The sequence below is a fragment of the Mytilus edulis genome, chromosome 2 (assembly GCF_963676685.1).
Source record: "Mytilus edulis chromosome 2, xbMytEdul2.2, whole genome shotgun sequence".
Classification (NCBI taxonomy): Eukaryota; Metazoa; Mollusca; class Bivalvia; order Mytilida; family Mytilidae; genus Mytilus; species Mytilus edulis.
The window spans coordinates 201,248-227,757 of NC_092345.1; the positions used below are offsets into that span (position 1 = coordinate 201,248).

Genomic DNA, 26,510 nt, shown 5'->3' on the forward strand with positions numbered 1-26,510 from the left:
TAATAGATTGATTATATTTTATATCAATACTTAGTTGAAAACAGAAATAAGTTTTAATCGTGCTTCATTTTATTTAGAATTACTGTTCTGAAAAGGCACATTAAAGACGAACATAAAGAAAACAAATATAATAAATAGAAAATTGTAGATTCCGTCACAGCTGAAAGTCGAACGCACAGAGGGTTTCCAAGGCATTAGTAGCAACAATATGGCGACTGACAAGTGATATTATTTTCATTTGGCTCTGTGTAAAAGCTGTCGACCTGTCTTTAATTCTTTTGATTTATCTGTATAACATTTTTTAAAATGCCACCAAAAAAGAAGAAGAGTGGAAAGAAAGGAAAGAAAAGTGCTAAGAAATCAGGACGTGGATCTGCTAAGCCACCAGGAGAGCAATTAAATGAACTTTCAAAAGAATATTATCTAATTCAAATAAGAGATTTGGAAAACAGACTTGTCCGGTTAGTTTTACTTGAAATGTGTCGTTTCACTATCATTTTTCAACATTTTGTTTTACAAATATACTGTCACTGACCTTAATTTGCTTGCATATATATTTAAATGTATTGCTGTCATTTAATTGGCCTTTTTTTGGAATCCAAGAAAACTCAGATTATGCTCCTTTTTTAATGCTACTTCCATATTTATATAAAAAAAATTGTCACTGAAAACACACTTGAGGTCGAAGAACAGCTGCGAAAAATATTATCCCTTACACTTTGTACATGTATTCTTTGTTTTTTTCTCATTCCACATATACATGTTGTTTAAAACTGGTCCAGATTCTGATTGACATTTATCAATTAATATCCCTTATGAGATGCTATACATGTAGGCGAATTTACCGAAACCTGTAACATGACATGTATCATTTAATGTTGGAAGATCTATAAATTATCATTATTTCATTACTATCAACCAAAAGTTGTTTGACATTTTATGGTTTGATTAACATATAATTATACTTGTATGTACGGTGCAGTCCGGTGTATCAGCATACCTAAGAACTATGACTTCACTTCATTCATTTTTGTCATTCAACTGAAAAAAACTAATAATTGGATAAATTTGTGTGAACACATTCATTACATACTATTATTTCATAAAATCTTCTCTTTGTATATATACATGTATGGTTTAAATTTCATTCTCTAGATTTTGTGTATTGTGTGTCCAAAATTAGGGAAACCCCTGTTCTGAGCATACCCGTAGCCAGGGGGGGTTCGAGGGGTTCGGACGAACCCCCCCTTGAAAACTAATAAGCACTGTTAAAGTCGATGTTCTGTTCGAATTGTGACTGTTAAAGTCGAGTTTGTGAGTCAAACGAACCCCCCTTTGGAAAATCCTGGCTACGGGCCTGCTGAGAGTAATCCTCCTAGGTCCGGTGATTTCGTGCATGCCGTTCAAAAATAGCTTATTTTGAATAAAGGAAAGATTTCTTACCACAAAATATAGCGGAGATTGAATTAAGCACACTGTGACTGCCAAGGATGCAGAGCAAAAATTTCAATCTGATTTAAATTTGACTTTTAAAAATAAAACAAATTTTATCTGATCATGATGATTTTTTAATGGAAATTTGCAAAATATATGGTAAATCATGGGATTGCAGTTATTAATTAACTCTTCAACTTAATCAATTTTATTCTTTTTTATGCCTTTGGAAGACTAAAACAATAACAAGATAGATTTTATTTGTGTTACTGAGTCATGTGAGTTGATATGACGAAATCAGCAAATGTGCAATATCACAGGCTGCACGGACACAGGGGACTCCACTGTACTGTACAGAACACAGAACATAATCAATATATAAACTGTATTTATTATCATGATCATTATATTACAATAACAGACAATATGTTTACCAACTAAAAATTGTCTGACCTTTTATGTTCTGATTAACATACACATGTGAAATGTAAATCATTATTGACTAATACTATATAATATTACAAACATGAAAAATATGATTGATTTGGCTATACAGACAAAATACATGGCTAAATGCATCATGCACATGTACATGTATGTAAATGTAGCATGTGTAGATTGGATATAATATAATGAATGTTTTTTTAATAACTTTTTAAGGTACCAGAAAAAATGTGATGAGTTAGAAGTTCAGAAAGGAGCTTTTGAGTCACAAAAAGATTATGAGATCAAGAATAAAGAACAGATTATTCTCTGGCTAGAAGGAAAACTGAATAGAAGTGGTACGTTAAGACATCAACACTCAGATCTAAGCAATAGAAATATTAATTTGAAGTCAGACTCAGATTCAATACAATTGAGATAGATAGAAAGTTAAACTGTTAGCCTGAGCTATCATTAAAAATTCAACTGTTTTTCTTTGCTATCATTACAAGTAACACTGTTCGCACCCATAACCAGGGGAGCATGTCACCCACCCTTGAAAACAAATAAGCACTGTTAAAGTTTACGTTCTGTTTGAATTGTAACTGTTAAAAGAGTTTGTTTCCCCCCCCCCTCCCCAGAAATTCCTGGCATTGGGTCTGCTGTTATTCTGAAATAGCATAACAAGTTGCACTGTTTGTCTGAGCTCCAAAAATAAGATGTGGAATGATTGCCAATGAGACAAGTCTCTACAAGAGACCAATTGGCACAGAAATTAACAACTATAAGTCATTGTATGGCCTTCAACAATGAGCCATGCTATACCACATTATGTTTTGGGATTTGAAAGTTACATATTTTGTTTGGATATATTCACATTATTTATCTATTTTATCATTTTAGAGGATGAATGCAATGATTTGAAGGACCAGCTGATTGGTTTGGAGCAAACATTGGAATCCGAGAAAGAACGCTTGAATGCTCAGATCCATCAGCTAAGAACAGAATATCAGGAGAAAAATGACAAACTTTCAGCAGAATTAACACTAACTAGTAAGTGTGGACTCACATGCATGTACCTTGTAAATACACAGAATTAACACTAACTAGTAAGTGTGGACTCACATGCATGTACCTTGTAAATACACAGAATTAACACTAACTAGTAAGTGTGGACTCACATGCATGTACCTTGTAAATACACAGAATTAACACTAACTAGTAAGTGTGGACTCACATGCATGTACCTTGTAAATACACAGAATTAACACTAACTAGTAAGTGTGGACTCACATGCATGTACCTTGTAAATACACAGAATTAACACTAACTAGTAAATGTGGACTCACATGCATGTACCTTGAAAATACACAGAATTAACACTAACTAGTAAGTGTGGACTCACACATATGTACCTTGTAAATACACTGTATAAACACTAACTAGTAAGTGTGGACTCACATGCATGTACCTTGTAAATACACAGAATTAACACTAACTAGTAAGTGTGGACTCACATGCATGTACCTTGTAAATACACAGAATTAACATTAACTAGTAAGTGTGGACTCACATGCATGTACCTTGTAAATAAATGTTTAGAATGATTGACATTAGTGTGAATCAGTCTTAAATGTCAAGAAGGTTAAACAGCACAGTTTGTGAAATTTTATTGGACCTGTAAACATTTTCCTTATATTTACAGGCCAATATTTTATATTATTCTCCTAAATAGGAGTCAGGCTTTTTGACCAACTTGTTTAGGATAGTGAATGGGTATTTTTCTGTATCATATTGAATCTCTATTGCTTGTTATAAATGGATTATAGTTTATACAGCAGCTTAACATTTATAAGTTGACAATGCAAAGTTACATCATGTTTTTTTCCATATCAGTAGTGTACCCTCTACATCAAAACTGGTTTTTTTGTATGGATAAAATCTCTCTAGTTTCCTAAGTTGTTTACTTACTGTTGAATAAAATGTATATAGATTAGATTTAACATGTTCAAAAACGCGTCGCCAGTAAACTTAATTTGCGACCATCAAATCCCCAATTGATGCCGTCGGAACTTAAAATACAATACAGTTATCTCCTAAATGATAGTGACAACCAGTGTCCTTCAATGACAACCAAGGGAAAGAATATTAAGAAAACTGTTTAAAAAATTATCTTAGCTGTTAAGAATGCATGAAATATCAGGTAGAATTGATAAAAAAAATTCTCATTTAAACATGTCTGAATTGAAATACTGTGGATTCATTAATATTCGTTGGATACCAATTTTCGTGGATTTCGTTGGTACAAGAGAACCACGAATTCAAATGTTCAACGAATGACAAATTTTCTAAAGGAATGAGTGTAGACTTGCCAAAACCACGAAATTAGATATCCACGAATATGTAAATTTTCCTCAAACCACATAATTGGTACCCACGAAAATAAATGAATCCACAGTAGCTACAATTAGCTGTACCAATAAAAGTCTTGTTCCATCGTTCAAATCAATTCAAAACTGAAATAGAGGGTTCAGCACAAAACCTAATTTCATGTGATTGCAAAAGATTTGTCTTTATCATTCCAGCTGGGAAGTTGAATGCATTGGAAGAATTTCGAGTACAACAAGATGAACTCAACAAGAAGTTTGCAGAGCTTGAAGCAAAGCTTAATCAAAAAGATCTTGACCATGACAAAGAAATCTATGACTTGGAAAGAAAGGCAGTGATAGAAAAAGATAGGTGTGTGAGGTTTAAAATCCCTGTACATTTCAAACAGACAAAATATTGGTAGATTTTGGTACAGTTTGGTATTTCACTCTTGATATAAGGTGGTACCTAACACTTTCACTAAAATTAATTTGGCTCGTTTAATTCTAATAAAATGTTGACAAAGTATTTACTTTGACCCTTTAACAAAAATATAAAAATTTCAAAAATTTTGAACCAACTGTTTTGTTAGAAAAAATACACTGGTTATATAGCAGTTTGACAAGCACCAATTTTGATCATTAAGAAGCTTAATATTCCCTTTACAATACAACACAATGTAATTAAAACGTTTAGCTGACACATTATTAGTGAGAAAATAATATTTTTTAGACATATTTTGAAATACTTTCTCAACTTTGTATTCAGTAAATGCTATTCTTATACATAGCTTGACATAATGTCCATAATAATCTAGATTTTTGTTTCCAGATATTCATATCTATGGCCTTCTGTTTGCTGGGGATTCATTATTATTTGTGGGTACCAATTATCATGGATTGAAGAATCTTTGTATTTTCGTGGATAGTTAATTTTGTTGTTTTTGACAGTCTGCATAATTTCCAAAACAAAATATAAAATTCATTGGACATTTTAATTTGTGGTTTACCTGTAATCATTAAATCAACAAAAATTGATATTCCACAAGTAATAATCATGATAATAAATCAACAAAGATTGATATTCCACAAGTAATAATCATGATAATAAATCAACAAAGATTGATATTCCACAAGTAAAAATCATGATTATAAATCCACAAAGATTGATATTCTACAAGTAATAATCATGATAATAAATCAACAAAGATTGATATTTCACAAGTAAAAATCATGATAATAAATCCATAAAGATTGATATTCCACAAGTAATAATCATGATAATAAATCCACAAAGATTGATATTCCACAAGTAATAATCATGATAATAAATCAACAAAGATTGATATTCCACAAGTTAAAATCATGATAATAAATCCACAAAGATTGATATTCCACAAGTAATAATCATGATAATAAATCAACAAAGATTGATATTCCACAAGTAATAATCATGATAATAAATCCACAAAGATTGATATTCCACAAGTAATAATCATGATAATAAATCCACAAAGATTGATATTCCGCAAGTTATAATCATGATAATAAATCCACAAAGATTGATATTCCACAAGTAATAATCATGATAATAAATCCACAAAGATTGATATTCCACAATTAAAAATCATGATAATAAATCCACAAAGATTGATATTCCAAAAGTAATAGTCATGATAATAAATCCACAAAGATTGATATTCCACAAGATTGATATTCCACAAGTAATAATCATGATAATAAATCCACAAAGATTGATATTCCACAAGTAATAATCATGATAATAAATCCACAAAGATTGATATTCCACAAGTAATAATCATGATAATAAATCCACAAAGATTGATATTCCACAAGTAATAATCATGATAATAAATCCACAAAGATTGATATTCCACAAGTAATAATCATGATAATAAATCCACAAAGATTGATATTCCACAAGTAATAATCATGATAATAAATCCACAAAGATTGATATTCCACAAGTAATAATCATGATAATAAACCCACAAAGATTGATATTCCACAAGTAATAATCATGATAATAAACCCACAAAGATTGATATTCCACAAGTAATAATCATGATAATAAACCCACAAAGATTGATATTCCACAAGTAATAATCATGATAATAAACCTACAAAGATTGATATTCCACAAGTAATAATCATGATAATAAATCCACAAAGATTGATATTCCACAAGTAATAATCATGATAATAAACCCACAAAGATTGATATTCCACAAGTAATAATCATGATAATAAACCTACAAAGATTGATATTCCACAAGTAATAATCATGATAATAAATCCACAGTATGGGAATAGTCTAATTGGTTTGTGTGTGCTGTTAAATTGCTATCTGATTAATGTCTTCTCTACAAGACAAGACAAGACAATTTTATTCTTTAAAACCGCTGTATACACATTGGTACAAAGAATGAGATAATAATATAATATACAAAATAAATACTGCACATCAATTTTAACTTAAATTGATGTCTATAGATAGAAGATAATGATTTACATTTTCTTCTTGTACATTGAGGGAGAATCATTCAGTTTACCATTTATATAATCACAGATCAGTCAGAAGCAATAGAATGAAAACAGATAAAGTAGATATTTTATCATGACATCTGATTACAGATTGAAAAAGGAAATGGTGAACCGGGTTAATAATGTGGCAGCAGAATTCAGAAAAGTATCTAATAAACAGATGGCAGAGACAACAAAAAGAACCATCAGAGAAAATGTTTCCATCCAAGCTCAGCTACAGAAAATGTCAGATAAAACAATGGAACTTATCAAAGAGAATGATGAACAGAAAGCTGTAGCCAAAAAATACAAACAACAGATAGAAATGTTGGAAACAAATGAGAAGGAATTAATCAAGAAAAATCACAGTAACCAAAAGGTAGGTGTCACATAATAGCTCTGGTTAAATGTTATCAATAAAAATCACAGTAACCAAAAGGTAGGTGTCACATAATAGCTCTGGTTAAATGTTATCAATAAAAATCACAGTAACCAAAAGGTAGGTGTCACATGATAGCTCTGGTTAAATGTTATCAATAAAAATCACAGTAACCAAAAGGTAGGTGTCACATAATAGCTCTGGTTAAATGTTATCAATAAAAATCACAGTAACCAAAAGGTAGGTGTCACATAATAGCTCTGGTTAAATGTTATCAAGAAAAATCACAGTAACCAAAAGGTTAGTGTAATATCCAATATCTGTGGTCAAATGTTATCAAGAAAATCACAGTAACTAAAAGGTAGGTGTAACATCCAATATCCCTGGTCTGGTTAAATATGATCATTTATTGAAATGTTAAAGAGATATAGAGCATAGTGAAGAGAGCCATCACAGAGGACACCACATCATATAAATAAGAAAATTATGATTCAATAAGGATTGTTATACCTTACATATATTTTAAACGATTCTATTGGATGAAACATAATCACCTGACATGGAATAATTCAGTTGTTTTTCAATCAATTGCAAGGTAGGACGAATAACCCTAAAAATTTACACCAGCGGTGAACAACCCTATTATTCACCGGTGAATAACCTTTTGAGTTTGTTGATTTGTACTTGAGTTATCTCCCATTAAAATGACGTCACAGACGTAAATAAACAAAATGGCAGCGTTCAAGTTACACTGGAAGCCCATCGAGAGACGAGGAAATAAGGCTTTGGAAGTGAATAGAGTGCCAGCAGCCGAAGATATCTCTCATAGAGTGACGGTCCTTTTCAGGGCCCTCAATATTTTACAAAAGGATTCACCGTTGTTCATTGTTGTACATTCGAGAAATTCTAAAACACAAATGAGGTCATTTGTTTGTCATGTAAAAACTGTAAGCTTCAAAAGGCCTTTCCTCTGTTAGTTCGGTATAATAAAACAATTGTGACCCCTTGGAATAGATGAATATCCAAAATTGTCAACCCTTAAAAGTTATTTCACTTCGGGCTGCGCACTCATTGAAATAACCTTCTCGTGTTGACAATTTTGGATATCCATCTCTTCAACGGGCCATAATTGTATATTTTTTCAAGTATAATTTTATGCATAAATATATAAGTTCAACTAACTCTCTAACCTATAATATTAGTAATGTATTGGTGAATAATCATGCCATATTTCAATCACCAAACTCCAGGGGGTTTAAAGTAGGCCAGCAGAAACGATTTGTGACTGATGAAATACAGACAGACAAGCTGATTACTATATAACCAGTCTGGTAATTGACCATGATGATTGCAATCAATAAAAAAAAATGGAACCTAAACTAGTGCAGCTTTATTCCATATAGAAGCTATTTGTAATTGAGTGGTTTTGTAGAAGTTTTAGTCCTTGGACAACACATCTTGTCTCTGTAGAAGATGGTCTGGGCAGTCCTTGGACAACACATCTTGCCTCTGTAGGAGATGGTCTGGGCAGTCCTTGGACAACACATCTTGCCTCTATAGAAGATGGTCTGGGCAGTCCTTGGACAACACATCTTGTCTCTGTAGGAGATGGTCTGAAAAAAGTAAAATCACAAAAATACTGAACTTAGAGGAAGATCAATTGGGAAAGTCCATAATCACATGGCAAAATCAAATAACAAAACGCATCAAAAACGAATGGACAAGAACTGACATATTCCTGACTTGGTACAGGCATTTTCAAATGTAGAAAATGGTGGATTAAACCTGGTTCTATAGCGCTAACCCTCTCACTTTTGTAATGACAGTCTCATCAATTTCCGATATTTTTACATTGATGCGTTAAATAAACAGACACAATAAATATAATAGTCAAAATATGGGTACATCAGTCATCATCGTTTAACAATTTTAAAAGGAACAATTTAACAGAACACAAAAACATCTACTATCTACGAACACATTTATTGAGTGTCTGACGTCAGAAAATTTTATACGTCACATAAATTTGTCGTTCAATGTGCGTACAAACAATTTTAAAATTTTCATGGGAATGTTAGCATACAGGGTTAAAAAATCAAAAGTATGTAAGAATAAATTTAAGAAATAGACCGAGATTTAAACTAGTCCAAAAGTTATATATAGAATTTATAAGAATCCAAAAATAGTTAATACCACTACGCGATTGAATGATTTTGACGTTTGTGGTTCAACGTATATTGTAATTCATAATAGAAATATATCATAATGACATATAATAGAACAATATCATACTGACGGGATCTTTTAAAGTACAGAGTCACGTTATAAGAACAAAAGAAATACAAAAAGTCGCAAATACAAAACAAACCACAAAAAAATGAAAGCCAATACAACAACAACAACAACAACAACAACAATACTTTATTTTAAGAGGGTTACACAGTTAGCTATATAACTAATCTTCCCTGAGGCCCTCATCATGAGAAATCAAACAAAATGCAAACATATACATTGCATACATTAGTATAAAAAGTCAAGTATGATAATAATGTTTAATACAACTTGATAAAATGTGATGAAAAAAAAATAAACATGATGACATGATCAGTTTTTAATATTATTGATATAGCTAGGTTGATTTCAATAAATGATCTGTTATTTTGTATTTGAAAGAATTAACATTTGTAATATTTCTTAACGGTATTGGCAAATTATTCCACAAGAATGGTCCAGAATACATAAAAGATTTTTTGAACAATTCTGTTTTTGGTTTAGGGAGTATGAGGTTTCCTTGAACAGCATTTCTCAAGGGGTATGGATTTCTGTCTGAAACATAATGAAACTTGTTAGTAAGATATGATGGGGCATCATTTTTAATGCACTTAAATGTCATCACTAACTTATGATATTTTATTCTCTGTTCAACTGTCATCCAGTTTAAATAATTGAATAAGGGTGCAGAAGGAGCGAATGGGTCTGTTTCTAGTATTAATCTAGCAGCCCTCTTTTGTAATTTTAATATCCTTTTTAAACCCTCACTGCTACAACTACTCCACACTATACAACAATAATCAATTAGTGGCAAGATATAACCATTATAGAATAATTTTCTGCAGTCTAGATTTAGAAATTTTTTAATCTTTAATAGTAGATATAGTCTAGATGATATTTTTGAGCAGATCACATCAATTTGGTTTGTCCATGTGAGGGAAGGGTCAATTTTAATGCCTAAAAGACTTTCACATGTGGAAGATTGTATCACTTGATTGTTAATAGTTAAACAACTCTCATTGTAATGTGGCATTGCTCTTTGCTTCGTTCCAATAATCATATATTTTGTTTTATTTTTATTGATGAACATATTGTTATCATTGCACCATTCCTCTACACCATGTAAATCTTCTTGTACCTTTGACTGTAGAGTTTGATAACAATAACCAGAAAGATGTAAAGTTGAATCATCGGCATATAAATCAGTGCAACAATTTTGCATATAAATAGGAAGATCGTTTATGTATAATATAAACAGAAGGGGGCCTAATATGGAGCCTTGGGGGACACCATACTTGATATAAAGTTTTTCAGAATGAGCATTACCAATTTGTACTTGTTGAGTTCTTTCATTCAAATATGATTTAAAAAAAGAAACAGCAGTATTATCAAATCCATAAATTTCAAGTTTTTTACAGAGAATATCATGATCTACTACATCAAAAGCTTTCTTAAAATCCAACAGGACTGCTAAGTTGATATAACCATCATTCATATCCTGTATCCATTTATCTATGATATTGATAAGGGCAGTTTGGCAAGAGTGTTCTTGTCGAAACCCAGACTGTGCTGGGTGTAAAAGATCTAATCTTTTTAGGTAGTCATACAAATGTTTTGAAACATGCTTTTCTAAAAGTTTTGATAAAACGGGAAGTACAGAAATTGGTCTATAATTTGTTGCCATGAATTTTTCACCAGCTTTAAAAACAGGGGTTACTCTTGCATTCAATACAAACACATTGACGAGATGTATAAGTACCGAGCCACGTGAAACGGATATCACATGAAACCATTTAACAGTAAAAGTAATATTAATAATAGAACAAAGACAAATGAAAGAACTATAAAACACGTTGTTAAGATGATAAACAACATCAGTACGAAGAATCTATACATCAAGACCATCGTGTATTATTTGAGAAGTTGATACGGAATATTTATCAACAAGGTCTTGGTACCTTCCGATGAACTTTTTTAGAAAAAGAACGAGACGTTCTTTGACATACCCCTGTTTCATCAACTTTCTACTCAGACACTGAACACATCTTGTCTCTGTAGGAGATGGTCTGGGCAGTCCTTGGACAACACATCTTGCCTCTGTAGGAGATGGTCTGGGCAGTCCTTGGACAACACATCTTGCCTCTGTAGAAGATGGTCTGGGCAGTCCTTGGACTACACATCTTGCCTATGCAGGAGATGGTCTGGGCAGTCCTTGGACAACACGTCTTGCCTATGTAGGAGATGGTCTGGGCAGTCCTTGGACAACACATCTTGCCTCTGTAGGAGATGGTCTGGGCAGTCCTTGGACAACACATCTTGCCTCTGTAGGAGATGGTCTGGGCAGTCCTTGGACACCACATCTTGTCTCTGTAGGAGATGGTCTGGGCAGTCCTTGGACAACACATCTTGTCTCTGTAGGAGATGGTCTGGGCAGTCCTTGGACAACACATCTTGTCTCTGTAGGAGATGGTCTGGGCAGTCCTTGGACAACACATCTTGTCTCTGTAGGAGATGGTCTGGGCAGTCCTTGGACAACACAGCTTGTCTCTGTAGGAGATGGTCTGGGCAGTCCTTGGACAACACATCTTGCCTCTGTAGAAGATGGTCTGGGCAGTCCTTGGACTACACATCTTGCCTATGCAGGAGATGGTCTGGGCAGTCCTTGGACAACACATCTTGCCTCTGTAGGAGATGGTCTGGGCAGTCCTTGGACACCACATCTTGTCTCTGTAGGAGATGGTCTGGGCAGTCCTTGGACAACACATCTTGTCTCTGTAGGAGATGGTCTGGGCAGTCCTTGGACAACACATCTTGTCTCTGTAGGAGATGGTCTGGGCAGTCCTTGGACAACACATCTTGTCTCTGTAGGAGATGGTCTGGGCAGTCCTTGGACAACACAGCTTGTCTCTGTAGGAGATGGTCTGGGCAGTCCTTGGACAACACATCTTGCCTCTGTAGAAGATGGTCTGGGCAGTCCTTGGACTACACATCTTGCCTATGTAGGAGATGGTCTGGGCAGTCCTTGGACAACACATCTTGTCTCCGTAGGAGATGGTCTGAACACATCTCGTCTCTGTATGAGATGGTCTGGGCAGTCCTTGGACAACACATTTTGCCTCTGTAGGAGATGGTCTGGGCATTCCTTGGACAACACATCTTGCCTCTGTAGGAGATGGTCTGGTTAGTCCTTGGACAACACATCTTGTCTCTGTAGGAGATGGTCTGGGCAGTCCTTGGACAACACATCTTGCCTCTGTAGGAGATGGTCTGGGCAGTCCTTGGACAACACATCTTGCCTCTGTACATAGATGATCTGGGCAGTCCTTGGACAACACATCTTGCCTCTGTAGGAGATGGTTTGGGCAGTCCTTGGACAATACATCTTGCCTCTGTAGGAGATGGTCTGGGCAGTCCTTGGACAACACATCTTGCCTCTGTAGGGGTCTAGGCAGTTGGCCTTTGTTCAAAAGATTCTAATTCTGAAAATGGTATTGGAGATAGATAATGTTACATAGTGATATTATTTTCTCTACCTTAATATTTTGCTTCTAGCATGATTTAATTAAACTCATAGTAGGAACAATGGCTCTTTAACATACGGTGAACACAATTAATTTTATTAATCTCACAGAAGGAACAATGGTGCTTTAACCTACGGTGAACACAATTAATTGTATTAAGATGACATGGTTCTTGAATGTGCTTTCCTTCCAAAGTTCATATTTTTTTTAAGGGCACTCTTGAATTCCTCTCCAAATAAATACTAACCCAAAAGATACAGCCAACAAGTGCTGAAAGTGGCATTAAGCACAAAAAAATCAATCAATCAATTTATATATATGGTGTAACAGGCTTAATTGTACTTTAGATGACATATAGATGTACCTACAGTATAATAGACAAAGAAGTCATGGTAATTGAGTATTATCAATGTTATAATTAGATTTATAAATTTGTAATGGTTATTATGATTCATATATTTATAGTTGATAAGAATGCTGACAGAGAAATGTTTCAACCAAGAGAACCTGATTGGAGAATTAGAATCTGTTCAAACACAAAACCAGCATCTCAGTGCTGAATTAGATCTTACATCTCAACAAGTGGAATCTCAAAGGTAAAGTAATGTTTATCATCTTGTTAACTTATTAAGGAGTGAAGGTGTCTAACTGTTGTACAAACACAATACCAAAAAAAGCTAATGAAATAAGATCATGTATCACAGTATGTTGTATCTCAAATGTTGTGAAGTAATACTTTTAGTTAATGGTGAGACCTGACATAGCACATGTGACAGTTGTTGCTAATGACATACAGGGATTAACAGAGAAGTGTCTGTATAATGCATGGTGTAGAATGAATTTACAAAGATTACTACTAACACTTCTATATCAAATTATTATATATGTAATCAAAAGTAAGTGTCTTAAGTTATAGACTAACAAAACAAGTTTTGCTTTAGTCTGACCATTTTGTTGGACTTTATATCATAAACGATACAATGCAAGACCTAATAAATAATCATTGCAATTTTAGGGATGAAATTCAGGAAATGGCAAAAGAAAATGAATTATTAGAAGAAGATGTAAAGAAAGTTAAAGATGATCATCTTACAGAACAAAAGAACAAGTTTAAGCTGGAAAAACTCATTAATGATGTGGCAACAGCTTTAAAAATAGCTCTCAGGGTAAAACAAATCATTAATAATGTGGCAACAGCTTTAAAAATAGCTCTCAGGGTAAAACAAATCATTAATAATGTGGCAACAGCTTTAAAAATAGCTCTCAGGGTAAAACAAATCATTAATAATGTGGCAACAGCTTTAAAAATAGCTCTCAGGGTAAAACAAATCATTAATAATGTGGCATCAGGTTTAAAAATAGCTCTCAGGGTAAAACAAATCATTAATAATGTGGCATCAGGTTTAAAAATAGCTCTCAGGGTAAAACAAATCATTAATAATGTGGCATCAGGTTTAAAAATAGCTCTCAGGGTAAAACAAATCATTAATAATGTGGCATCAGCTTTAAAAATAGCTCTCAGGGTAAAACAAATCATTAATAATGTGGCAACAGCTTTAAAAATAGCTCTCAGGGTAAAACAAATCATTAATAATGTGGCATCAGCTTTAAAAATAGCTCTCAGGGTAAAACAAATCATTAATGATGTGGCATCAGGTTTAAAAATAGCTCTCAGGGTAAAACAAATCATTAATAATGTGGCACCAGGTTTAAAAATAGCTCTCAGGGTAAAACAAATCATTAATAATGTGGCATCAGGTTTAAAAATAGCTCTCAGGGTAAAACAAATCATTAATAATGTGGCATCAGCTTTAAAAATAGCTCTCAGGGTAAAACAAATCATTAATAATGTGGCAACAGCTTTAAAAATAGCTCTCAGGGTAAAACAAATCATTAATAATGTGGCATCAGCTTTAAAAATAGCTCTCAGGGTAAAACAAATCATTAATGATGTGGCATCAGGTTTAAAAATAGCTCTCAGGGTAAAACAAATCATTAATAATGTGGCACCAGGTTTAAAAATAGCTCTCAGGGTAAAACAAATCATTAATGATGTGGCAACAGCTTTAAAAATAGCTCTCAGGGTAAAACAAATCATTAATAATGTGGCATCAGGTTTAAAAATAGCTCTCAGGGTAAAACAAATCATTAATAATGTGGCATCAGGTTTAAAAATAGCTCTCAGGGTAAAAGTCATTACCGGTAATAATATGGCATCAGGTCTAGAAATAGCTCTCAGGGGAAAAAAGTCATTAATAATGTGGCATCAGCTTTAGAAATAGCTCTCATTTGAAAAAAATGATTAAGAATGTGGCATCAGCTTTAGAAATAGCTCTCAGGGTAAAAAAACATTAATAATGTGGCATCAGCTATAAAATAGGTCTTAGAGTACAAAATGACTAATATTGTTTAGTGTCAAATTTTAAAATAGAACTCAGATAGAAAAAACTCATTAATAATTTAAAATGAAGCTCTTGGGGTAAAAACTTTAGATCCTAATATGGGAACATGTTTGAAAAATGCTATCAGATAATAATTCATTAATGATATGGGGTCAGATCTTAAAATAGTTTTGAAGGTAAAAAATCATTAATAATTTGCATTAGTTTTGAAAATAGCACTCAGGGTAATCGTAACTAACTATAATGTTTCATATCTTGCTACTTGCTTGAGATAGGAAATTTTTGTCATATGCTAAGGAAGCCTGTGGCGTTGTCAATGTAAACATCAACATCGTTATAGGCAAAATAGCAAGAAATAAATGTTGCCCTTTGATGGGATTGGGACTGAGAAAACACCCTTTTGATTTAAAAACAAATACATGCTATAGATCACATGTGAAACAGATATATATCCCTCAATACAATAAAATACCCTTTTACACAAGCCAAACAAAAGATAGTCTGATAAATTTAGGGTTTCCTTAAAGATAAGATAGAGACAGTCGAAAATATGTTAACTAATTTTTTACCCTGAGTAATAAGGGAGACTTACAATTTTGTTCTGATTCAATACCAAAATTGTTAGTTAGAAGTAAAGAATAGGCATTAAAGGAAAATAAAAATAGGGTCATAAACACAATTATTTTTTTATATTGGCCTTTTTAATATATTGACCTTTGTTATAGACTACTATTTTGCATTTCATGATATTTTTATTTTATGTCCTTTTCCAATGAATCCAAATACTCATGTAACATTTCCTCTGTTTATTTTTGTAAAGCATAATTCAAGTAACATTTCCTCTTTGTTTATTTTTGTAAAGCATAATTTAAGTAACATTTCCTCTTTGTTTGTAGAAAACTTCACCAGATGAGGAACCAGAAGGAGATGGAGAATTAAACGAAATAGAAAGACGAGATAATATGTTAGAAAACTTACTCATATTACTCAATAGTGCTGCTGCTATTGGAGTGGGGCCTCAACTGGGAGAACTTGGTAAACAGTATAAGATACGACAGAGAAGTGCCAGTAAAATGCCAGGTAGTGAAGGTGGCATTAAAAGAGGGTAGGTTAACAAATATATCACATTTATACCATAGTTAGGAGAGAGTAGTTAGGAGAGGGTAGAGGGAAGGTAGAATAACTGGGTAAACAGTATAAAATACAACAGAGAGTGCCTGGAAGTGAAGGTGGCATTAACAGAGGGTAGGTTAACAAATATATCACATTTATACCATAGTTAGGAGAGAGTAGTTAGGAGAGGGTAGAGGGAAGGTAGAATAACTGGGTAAACAGTATAAAATACAACAGAGAAGTGCCTGGAAGTGAAGGTGGCATTAACAGAGGGTAGGTTAACAAATATATCACATTTATACCATAGTTAGGAGAGAGTAGTTAGGAGAGGGTAGAGGGAAAGTAGGAGAACTGGGTAAACAGTATAAAATACAACAGAGAAGTGCCTGGAAGTGAAGGTGGCATTAACAGAGGGTAGGTTAACAAATATATCACATTTACATCAATAGTTAGAAGAGCATAGTTAGGATAGGGTAGAGGGAAAGTAGGAGAACTGGGTAAACAGTATAAAATACAACAGAGAAGTGCCTGGAAGTGAAGGTGGCATTAACAGAGGGTAGGTTAACAAATATATCACATTTACATCAATAGTTAGAAGAGCATAGTTAGGATAGGGTAGAGGGAAAGTAGGAGAACTGGGTAAACAGTATAAAATACAACAGAGAAGTGCCTGGAAGTGAAGGTGGCATTAAAAAGGGTAGGTTAACAAATATATCACATTTATACCATAGTTAGGAGAGGGTAGAGGGAAAGTAGGAGAACTGGGTAAACAGTATAAAATACAACAGAGAAGTGCCTGGAAGTGAAGGTGGCATTAACAGAGGGTAGGTTAACAAATATATCACATTTATATCATAGTTAGGAGAGAGTAGTTAGGAGAGGGTAGAGGGAAAGTAGGAGAACTGGGTAAACAGTATAAAATACAACAGAGAAGTGCCAGTAAAATGCCTGGAAGTGAAGGTGGCATTAACAGAGGGTAGGTTAACAAATATATCACATTTATATCAATAGTTAGGATAGGGTAGAGGGAAAGTTGGAGAACTGGGTAAACAGTATAAAATACAACAGAGAAGTGCCAGTAAAATGCCAGGTAGTGAAGGTGGCATTAAGAGAGGGTAGGTTAACAAATAGTCTGATATAAAGAATACATCAAGTTTTGGTTCAAAAACTTGATATTTAATGGGGTAACATAATTGCATTCTTTCATTTTAGATCTGGCTTGGAAATGTTTCTATTTGATTGTTTCTGATAAGTTAAATCTAGAGAAGTGCTTTGCAACACTGACTCTTTAAAGTGATTGTTCCTGATAAGTAAAATCTAGAGAAGTGCTTTGCCACACCAAGTTTTTAAAGTGTTATTATTATTATAAGATATAAATGTTCTTTTGCTGTAAGGCTGTTGCATGGTCTCAAATTTGAATATCAGTATGCGAAAACAATTCTGTTAAGGATGTCATTAAAAACTATAGTAAAAAACATGTTTAGGATGACACTGTGATATATGCCTAGTTGTAAATTAATTTTACTCTGTCAATAAAATAAAAAGGAGAAAGTATTTTAAGAATTTATTATATCTGTCTTCACATTGTAATTTTGACCATACATTTATATATATGTAGGAGAGTACCATTTGTATTGCACATTAAAGGTAAAAAAAAAAGGAATATTTGATTGATAAGTTAATTGCATGACAACAATGTTGCTCTCAAATTAAAACAAGGTGGCTGGATTTGATTGGTTGTAACATTGTCAGACTTGAAATATCTTTTTCAGCAAGTTTTTAATGCTTTTTATTAATCTTGTCTTATTATGCCCTACCTACGATAGTAGAAGGGCATTATGTTTTCTGGTCTGTGCCTCTGTTCGTCCTACATTCGTTTGTTCGTGCGTCCGTTCGTCCCGCATCAGGTTAAAGTTTTTGGTCAAGGTAGTTTTTGATGAAGTTGAAGTCCAATCAACTTGAAACTTAGTACACATGTTCGCCATGATATGATCTTTCTAATTTTAATGCCAAATTAAAGTTTTGACCCCAATTTCACGGTCCACTGAACATGTTAAATGATAGTGCAAGTGGGGCATCCGTGTACTATGGACACATTCTTGTTAAAATAGTAATGGATATTGATTTGAAAATTGAATTATGATGTTAATAATTAATGAATATGAATGGTAAAAGAACATTATAGTGAAAGGTATTGAGTGTTGTTTCTTAAATAAAAGTGAGACAACTGTAAATCTGAAATTATTGGGAGGTTTTTATCATTGCAAAAAATGTGACAGAGTTGTAAATGCAATAATTGAAACTCGCATTTTGAAATATTTTATATGAATTGATTTTTCTCAATAAGACAAAAATTAAAATCGCATGGTGGTCTAAAATATCAAAATCGCAATAACAAATGCACGCAATAATTTCTGAATTACCAGTTTTACATTTTTTTATGTGGCAATTTAAAAGTAATAAGAATTGAACTTGATATACCTTCACCAACAAGTGCTATCACTTCTATTCATCCATAGATATATAGTGCTATCACTTCAATTCATCCATTTAGATATAACAATTAGAAGATATTGCATGATTGCATGAAGGAGACAATTATCTACAGGAGTTTAAAGGACATGGATGTAAGGATCATAAAGATCCCTTTTTTTTAAATATTGGTGGAAGAAAACCTTCCTCATGAAAAATGTAACGACATGTCCTAAAAAATATCAAACAGCAGTATTTGTTTAAAGCTAAATTATTGCTATTTTGTGCATTTTTCCTTTGATCTTATTTTGTGATAATTTATCATATCATGCTACTTGCTTGAGATGGAAAATTATTGCTAGAAACTAAGGAGGCACATGGTGTTGCTCAGGAAATTGACATGAAATTGACATCGCGTCATAGGTAGAATAGCGATAAACAGATTATCATTGGTCATCTCAACATGATCGCTTTTCTCACTTTCGCCGTACCAGCTCAATCAAGAAAATCAATCTCGTTAAGATGATCAAAGATAATCTATAATTATCTCCTTTGTTTTTCTGAGGTCTATATAAAGTTTGCTTTCTGGATGTCACTAAAAATTATTAAGAATTTTGTGAATCTCAGATATTTTTTTATTTTATGAAAATTAATTTTATAAACTAACTAATGAATTATAGCTAAGACTAAGTGTATTTTTGATGTTTTACATGTAGTAGTACTACTGGAAGTCTGAGGTATATATTGAATTATAAATCACAATATTCACTGAGTTCAAATGAGCCCCACCATGTATCACTTTGTGTTTGCTATAAATGTTTAAAGAATTGTTAATTAATATAAGTGTGGTGACTGAATACTCACATGTATGGCATGAGTTTTATGATAACATTTAATGTGTAAAATGTGTTTATTGACAACCTGTTTGTGTGTGATACATATTGTGTTTAAAATGTGTTTGTTGAATTAAAATAACACTGGAAATTGATTTTTTCAATATGTCAACATAAATCTCTAAAAAAATCATTAGATACACATTTACAGTCTTGCTTGACACCATTTGCGAGTATGTTATTGAGGAAACGATGATAGTCTGTGGAAGGGGACGATAAATGGCTGACCCGTGTTAAGAGAGAGCCATATCTCTTGCACGTTAAAGACACCCTTGTAGAATTAAAAAAAGAGCAGGCTAATGCCGCTACAAGGCAGCACTCGCACCCGCAAAGAGGAAAGGGATTAATATAAATTGCAAAACTTGTTTCCAAATCCACTATAAATAAATATGTTTAAACTAAACAGTCTTGCATTTTCAGCACTGTCATTGTACTTTATAGAAAAATGTTTTTAATTATTTTACAAACATAAAAAAGAAGATGTGGTACATAATTGCCAATGAGACAACTCTCCACAAGAGACCAAATGACACAGAAATTAACAACTATAGGTCACTGTATGGCCTTGTTTATTTTTACGATTAAGATAAAATGGTATTTATTTTAAATGTAAATTATATATACTAATGAATACACAGTTGAACCTTCAATTTAAATTGTGATTAAACCATATTTTATTTTTTTTATCATTTCAATTCTGTACAGTTAAAGCCAATAAAGGTGCTATATTGTACTTCATTTCAGGGCCTGGGAATATAACTTGTTTATCAACTTTTTTCAAATTGTATTGTATAAATAGAATAATTTTATTGACACAGATTTGATTTATCCGATATATTAGATATTTCATGTGTTATGTATAAGCCTAATTTTGATGTAAGAGGTAGAGGCCTTAAAGACCTTATTTAGCCAAAAATATAGTTAAAATATGTATATAAGATCCAGGAGATAATAATAGCATGTTAATTACATAAATTGTGTTAATCTTGCTCAAACTTTCAGAATGTTATAGATTATAAATGTATTGACATGTGTTTCAGACAATTGCCAATGTCCCCAGTGGCACTACATCCAGGGGGCACTTTACCACACTATCAGCTAGGAGATTTAGGACTCATACCACGTCCTAAACAGCATATACCTACCAGTTTTGAACAAATGAGAGTATTATCTGCTACAACTAGACTTGGGAATCTTAAAAAAGTTCTCACAAGATCTGTAGCCATACAAACAGTCAGTGCTCCTAAGGTAAGTCAGAAATGAAGAAAGTTCTCTATGGAAGAAAGTTCTCACAAGATCTGTAGCAATACAAACAGTCAGTGCTCCTAAAGTAAGTCAGAAATGAATGAAGTTCTCTATGGAAGAAAGTTCTCACCAGATTTGTATATAGCCACACAAACAATCAGTGCCAGAAGAAAGTTCTAACCTGAGCCATACACAGTAGTGCTCCAAAAGCAAATACTTATTGAATACAATGTTATTTAGAATCAAAATAATAAAATTGAGAAAGGAAATGGGGAATGTGTCAAAGCGACAACATCCTGACCATATAGAGCAGACAAGTTGATTCAAAACAAAGAAATGTAAATTACTGTGAGAGTCAGACATATCTAATCAGATCATACATATGGGGTAATATGCGTAATTGTTTCTCCGGTAATGGTAACGTTTTCTTCTGTTGCTCAGCCCATATCGTAAACTTGTATAAGTATGATGGCTTGTTTTGAAGCTGAGACATTTTCACATATGTGGTTAAATTTTCGGGGTACAAAGTGTGATTCATTTTTCCATAAATTAGCATACCCCGAAAATCCTTTCGTGATGCGGCTCTTCATGGTAAAAAGTCCCTTTTTTCACACAATAAAAAGTAAAAGATTGGAAAGAGAAACGTATTTTCAAAGAGTATTTCCGGTAAGGGCTGGTTTTGGCCTCAAATTTCAGGTTATTCTAACAAAAGATTTTGAACACTTTTTAAACACTTAAATGTCTATTTCAGTTGATTCAATAAGTTTATGTGAAAGATTTTAACTGAGTTAGTCAGTAAAATCGTTCCGATTCAAGCTAAAATATGAAAAAATCTATCAAATATGCAAAAAAATGTCACTTTTCAGATGGTTTTTGTCAAAAATGAAGGGGCCGCATCCGTGTTCATCCTTGACCTTTATATATGTTATGTATTATCATCAAATACAACTTACATTTCAATATTAAGAATGAACACAATTGCGGCCACTTTCATTTAAGACGAAAACTGTCTAAAAATTAACTAAAATGCTAAAATTGTGAAGATATCAGTAATTTAGCATGACTTAATGATGCTAGTACCCAATATATGTGTATTGTAGTGTCAAAAACAGCCCATATTTATGTAGCAGAAGCATTTTACTTTCCAATAAATGAGTAAAAGTTAAAATTTTGTAAAACTGTTATATTTTGGGGCCAAAAAGAGGTCTTACTGGACCTACTCCTTTAGGTAATATAACATCTTCCTCGGTTCATCTTTCTCTAAGCATTTCATTGAGGGAAAGAAATTCAATAGCAATTAAGGAATAAATTTAACAGAAACGATAAAAAAAAACATCTACCATTAGATTAATTGCAATTTCAGAATAAGTCTTAATATAAAAAAAAGTTATTAATTTAAAACTTGCCAAAGTCGCATTTCCCCCTTTAATTTCTTTACCCTACAAGAAACTTTCTTAGGAACCGTCATATGCGGAATATCGTTTGCATATTTTTAAAACGTTTATGTAAATTGATGGCGTCATGTGTTAAAACAGTTATTGGCAAATCAAATATTGGATTTAATCTTCAGGGCTTGTGTGACCCTTTAACCTGAACTCCTACATCGTTTGGGTTAATTAGGGTCACACAAGCCATGCAGATTAAATCCAATATATCGACTTGCTTGGTCAATAACTATCACTTATTCTAAGGTCCTATACTTTCCAGATCAACACAAAAAGTTAAGCTCAGTCTCATGTTAAAAACTTAAACATGTCCAATATCACTACACAGAGATTTTTTGTTTACAAACAACTTTTGTGTTCCTCAATCAGAGGCACATTAGGGATATTATCCCATATATAGCTTTTGCTGGTAATGATTGAGCATCTCTTGAGTGGTTTATTTAGAAGTAGGATTTGGATTTACTAATCCAAATATTTAATTTGATTGATAAGTGTTAATGATTTGGAGGTACTGATGTAAATTTACAATGGCAATGTTCCTTTAATATGACTCTCAACAAACAAAATTTCAATCATTTTAAGACCTTGATGTTTTGTAACCATTCAATTAATGTCATCTAGATCTAACCAATTATGATAACAATGCTATAGTTTTGATTATTTTTATTGTTTCAGGCCCTATTCTATGCAGATCAGCTGCTTGCTAGAGTGCCAGCTGCTACCCAGAATGCAATGTTACATGAAGGTTCAATAGAGAGGATCACACCACCAGTGGTCGCACCGTTAGGACCAATCAGGACTTCTAGTAAAATGACAAGTAAAGTGTTCTAAGTTGATGAGCACTTTCAACATATCACTCCGTCCATTATGTGTACAATCACTGCATGGTTGTTATATCTTTTGTTTTAAATGATTTCAAGAGATACAAGTAGAAAAAAGACAAACTCATAGCGACAGAAAGAAACTACTAACTTGTTATTAAAGAAGAATTCTTCCTCTCCTAGAGGTAGTCAAACATGTAAATGTCTCAGGCTAAAATATAGTTTATTCACCGAGTTTTGACATTTTATGGAGCTACGTTACCATTTCAAACCTTTTAACATTGGCTTTCAAGGCACTGTAGTTTTGGCTAAGGATTACCCTCTTAAAGAGAATTTTTATGCCTAACACCATAAAAATCAAAAATAGATTTTACCTAAAGTTGTTTTATGTTATTTTCTTGTATCCTAAAAAAAATGTATCCTATAAGATGCAGGGCCAAGGAAACTAGACAGTTGTATTTATATAGCAAGAGGTTGTCCATATATTTACAGTATAAATGATAAAGGGGAGTTAATTCTTCAAAAGTGATAATTCTATTTATTTGTTATATATATGAAAGTTCTGTGATACTATATATACTTGTTATGCCTGTTAATGTGTAAAATAAGAGTGCATTTATCTTCTTTCTATATAGTGTTTTTATAAAACTTTAAACATCATTTGATTGTGCTAGTCCTTTTTATTTAAATGTTAACACACAATTGAGAAACTACTTGGAGTATGTTTAGAAGTGTGTATACTACAAATTTGCTAAACTTGTAAGGTTTGAATGGTTTATTTTATTTAAATAAAGAAAAACTATTATTTTTTACTTGTTTATATGCACACTGAGAAACATTCTTGCTAAGGAAATGATTTGAATGTATATTTCTTTCTCCATTAACCCTGAATAAATTAGAAAATAAGAGGTACTATTTACCAGGCTTGACTCTTTCAATAGGTTTTCTCAATTTAAGAAAAGTATCTAAATTATTTATTTTTTTCTTTTCTTTATAGAAATTATTTATTAAGTAATAACTTTCTTTTTTTTAGAATGACCGAGACATTCAGTATTAGATGATTGGCCATTGGTCTATCTTACTTTTCTCTACATTGTGTACATGCTACCCTTTTTCACTATTTAATTGACAAAGTTGACAAAGACATTGTATACATGCTACCCTTTTTCAATATTTTAATTGGCAAAGTTGACAAAGACATTGTATACATGCTACCCTTTTTCAATATTTTAATTGGCAAAGTTGACAAAGACATTGTATACATGCTACCCTTTTTCCCTATTTCATTGACAAAGTTGACAAAGAAGTATGTCAGCATTTATTGACAAAATGTAGAGGAGAAGATTGTCAGTATATATTTGAAATGATTAGTTGGGGTTGTTTAATGTCCTACACACAGCACCTTCTACTTATCATGTCAAGTCATTTGACGCATTGATACTGAATTGTTATAAAGGTGATCTTTCTGTTTAAGATTTAAATATGCAGAAAAAAAACCAATTTTAAGAACTTACTAGGGAGTGAGTACAGGGAGATTGAAATCTACTATCATTTGATCATTGATAAAGGTGTAATTATATTTTTCTCTTCCAATCATGAGTATGATATGTAGTACTTATTTGCATGATTGAAAAAACAAACAAATATTTTCTTTTGTATATTTTAATTTGTTATTTATGTAAATAAATTTCTTATTCAGTGCCATTGGTTTAATTTCTTTCATATCTGCACACACTTGAATTGAATTAGATTTTAAGTTTAATCTTGAAGGGGCACAGTCCCTAAATTTCTGTTTGTATGTACTGTGAGGGAGTGACGATTGAGTCCTGAGGGGCACAGTCCCTAAATCTCGTTTTGTATTTACTGTAATGGAGTGACGATTTAGTTCTGAGGGGCACAGTCCCTGGACAAACACATTTAAATCTCTTTTTGTATGTACTGTAATGGAGTGACGATTTAGTTCTGAAGGGCACAATCCCTGGACAAACACATTTAAATCTCTTTTTGTATGTACTGTAATGGAGTGACGATTTAGTTCTGAAGGGCACAATCCCTGGACAAACACATTTAAATCTCTTTTTGTATGTACTATAATGGAGTGACGATTTAGTCCTGAGGGGCATAGTGAATAGAACAAGCACATTTTAATCTCTGTTTGTATGTACTATAATGGAGTGACGATTTAATTTTGAAGGGGCACAGTCCCTAAATTTCTGTTTGTATGTACTGTGAGGGAGTGACGATTGAGTCCTGAGGGGCACAGTCCCTAAATCTATTTTTGTATTTACTGTAATGGAGTGGCGATTTAGTTCTGAGGGGCACAGTCTCTGGACAAACACATTTACTGTAAATCTCTTTTATACTGTAATGGAGGGACGATTTAGTTCTGAGGGGCACAGTCCCTAAATCTCTTTTTTGTATTTACTGTAATGGAGTGACGATTTAGTTCTGAAGGGCACAATCCCTGGACAAACACATTTAAATCTCTTTTTGTATGTACTATAATGGAGTGACGATTTAGTCCTGAGAAACACAGTTGACAGAACAAGCTCATTTAAATCTCTTTTTGTATGTACTGTGAGGGAGTGACGATTTAGTCCTGAGGGGCACAGTCCATAGAACATATGAAAGGGTCAGAATACTTATTACTAACTTGAATGCCCTACAATTTTTATTTTCACTCAGACCAGGGGTAAAATAGTTATTTTTCTGCTTATTAAAAATTGACACAAAAAAAGGAAAAACCATCCCCTCCATCCCCAATTTCCTAGCTCAGAATAAAAAAGTTATACTCACTAAGAATTTTCAGTTTTTTGTATCGCATGACCGTCAAAAAGCGGAACATAGGTATGTTGTTTGTGTCAGCCACAGCGGTGTCAACAATGTATTAATTTTGTGATTAGGTCTAGCTTATGATGAACCAAAAGTGGTAGGTTACGATATTTGGTATGCAGTTGTAGTATTATTGGAACATCTCACTACCATGGAGATTAATTGGCCACGCCCTCTCAATTATGGTCTATAAACTTTGAAATATTTGCTTAGATTTCGTGCATCAGTTTGTAATTATATCAGTTTTAAATTGGAAATCACTAGTGTTAAGAAATGATAATTAGTATGCAGTTGTTAGAGCATTAGCATATCTCATTTCCATGGAGATTATTTGGCCTTTTCCCCTCAG

General features: G+C 32.9%; 1 protein-coding gene across 4 annotated transcripts; it reads left to right on the forward strand.

Moving 5' to 3' along the window:
• Positions 1-177: 177 nt before the first annotated feature.
• On the forward strand, positions 178-25,027 carry LOC139511165 (cilia- and flagella-associated protein 157-like). 4 transcript variants are annotated; one of them, XR_011661977.1, is made up of 12 exons: positions 183-461; positions 2,095-2,216; positions 2,761-2,910; positions 4,443-4,596; positions 6,879-7,146; positions 13,404-13,534; positions 13,954-14,104; positions 16,237-16,445; positions 19,642-19,662; positions 20,859-21,066; positions 23,184-24,424; positions 24,527-25,027. XR_011661977.1 is itself a non-coding variant. In XM_071297739.1 (11 exons), the coding sequence occupies exons 1-11, from the start codon at positions 307-309 to the stop codon at positions 23,337-23,339; spliced, it is 1,725 nt and encodes a 574-aa protein (XP_071153840.1). In that variant the 5' UTR covers positions 183-306; the 3' UTR covers positions 23,340-25,027. The 4 variants fall into 4 exon arrangements, 2 of the variants coding, with proteins under 2 accessions (XP_071153841.1, XP_071153840.1); XR_011661978.1 differs by lacking the exon at positions 19,642-19,662 and having other exon boundaries at positions 178-461; XM_071297739.1 differs by having other exon boundaries at positions 23,184-25,027.
• Positions 25,028-26,510: the final 1,483 nt, after the last annotated feature.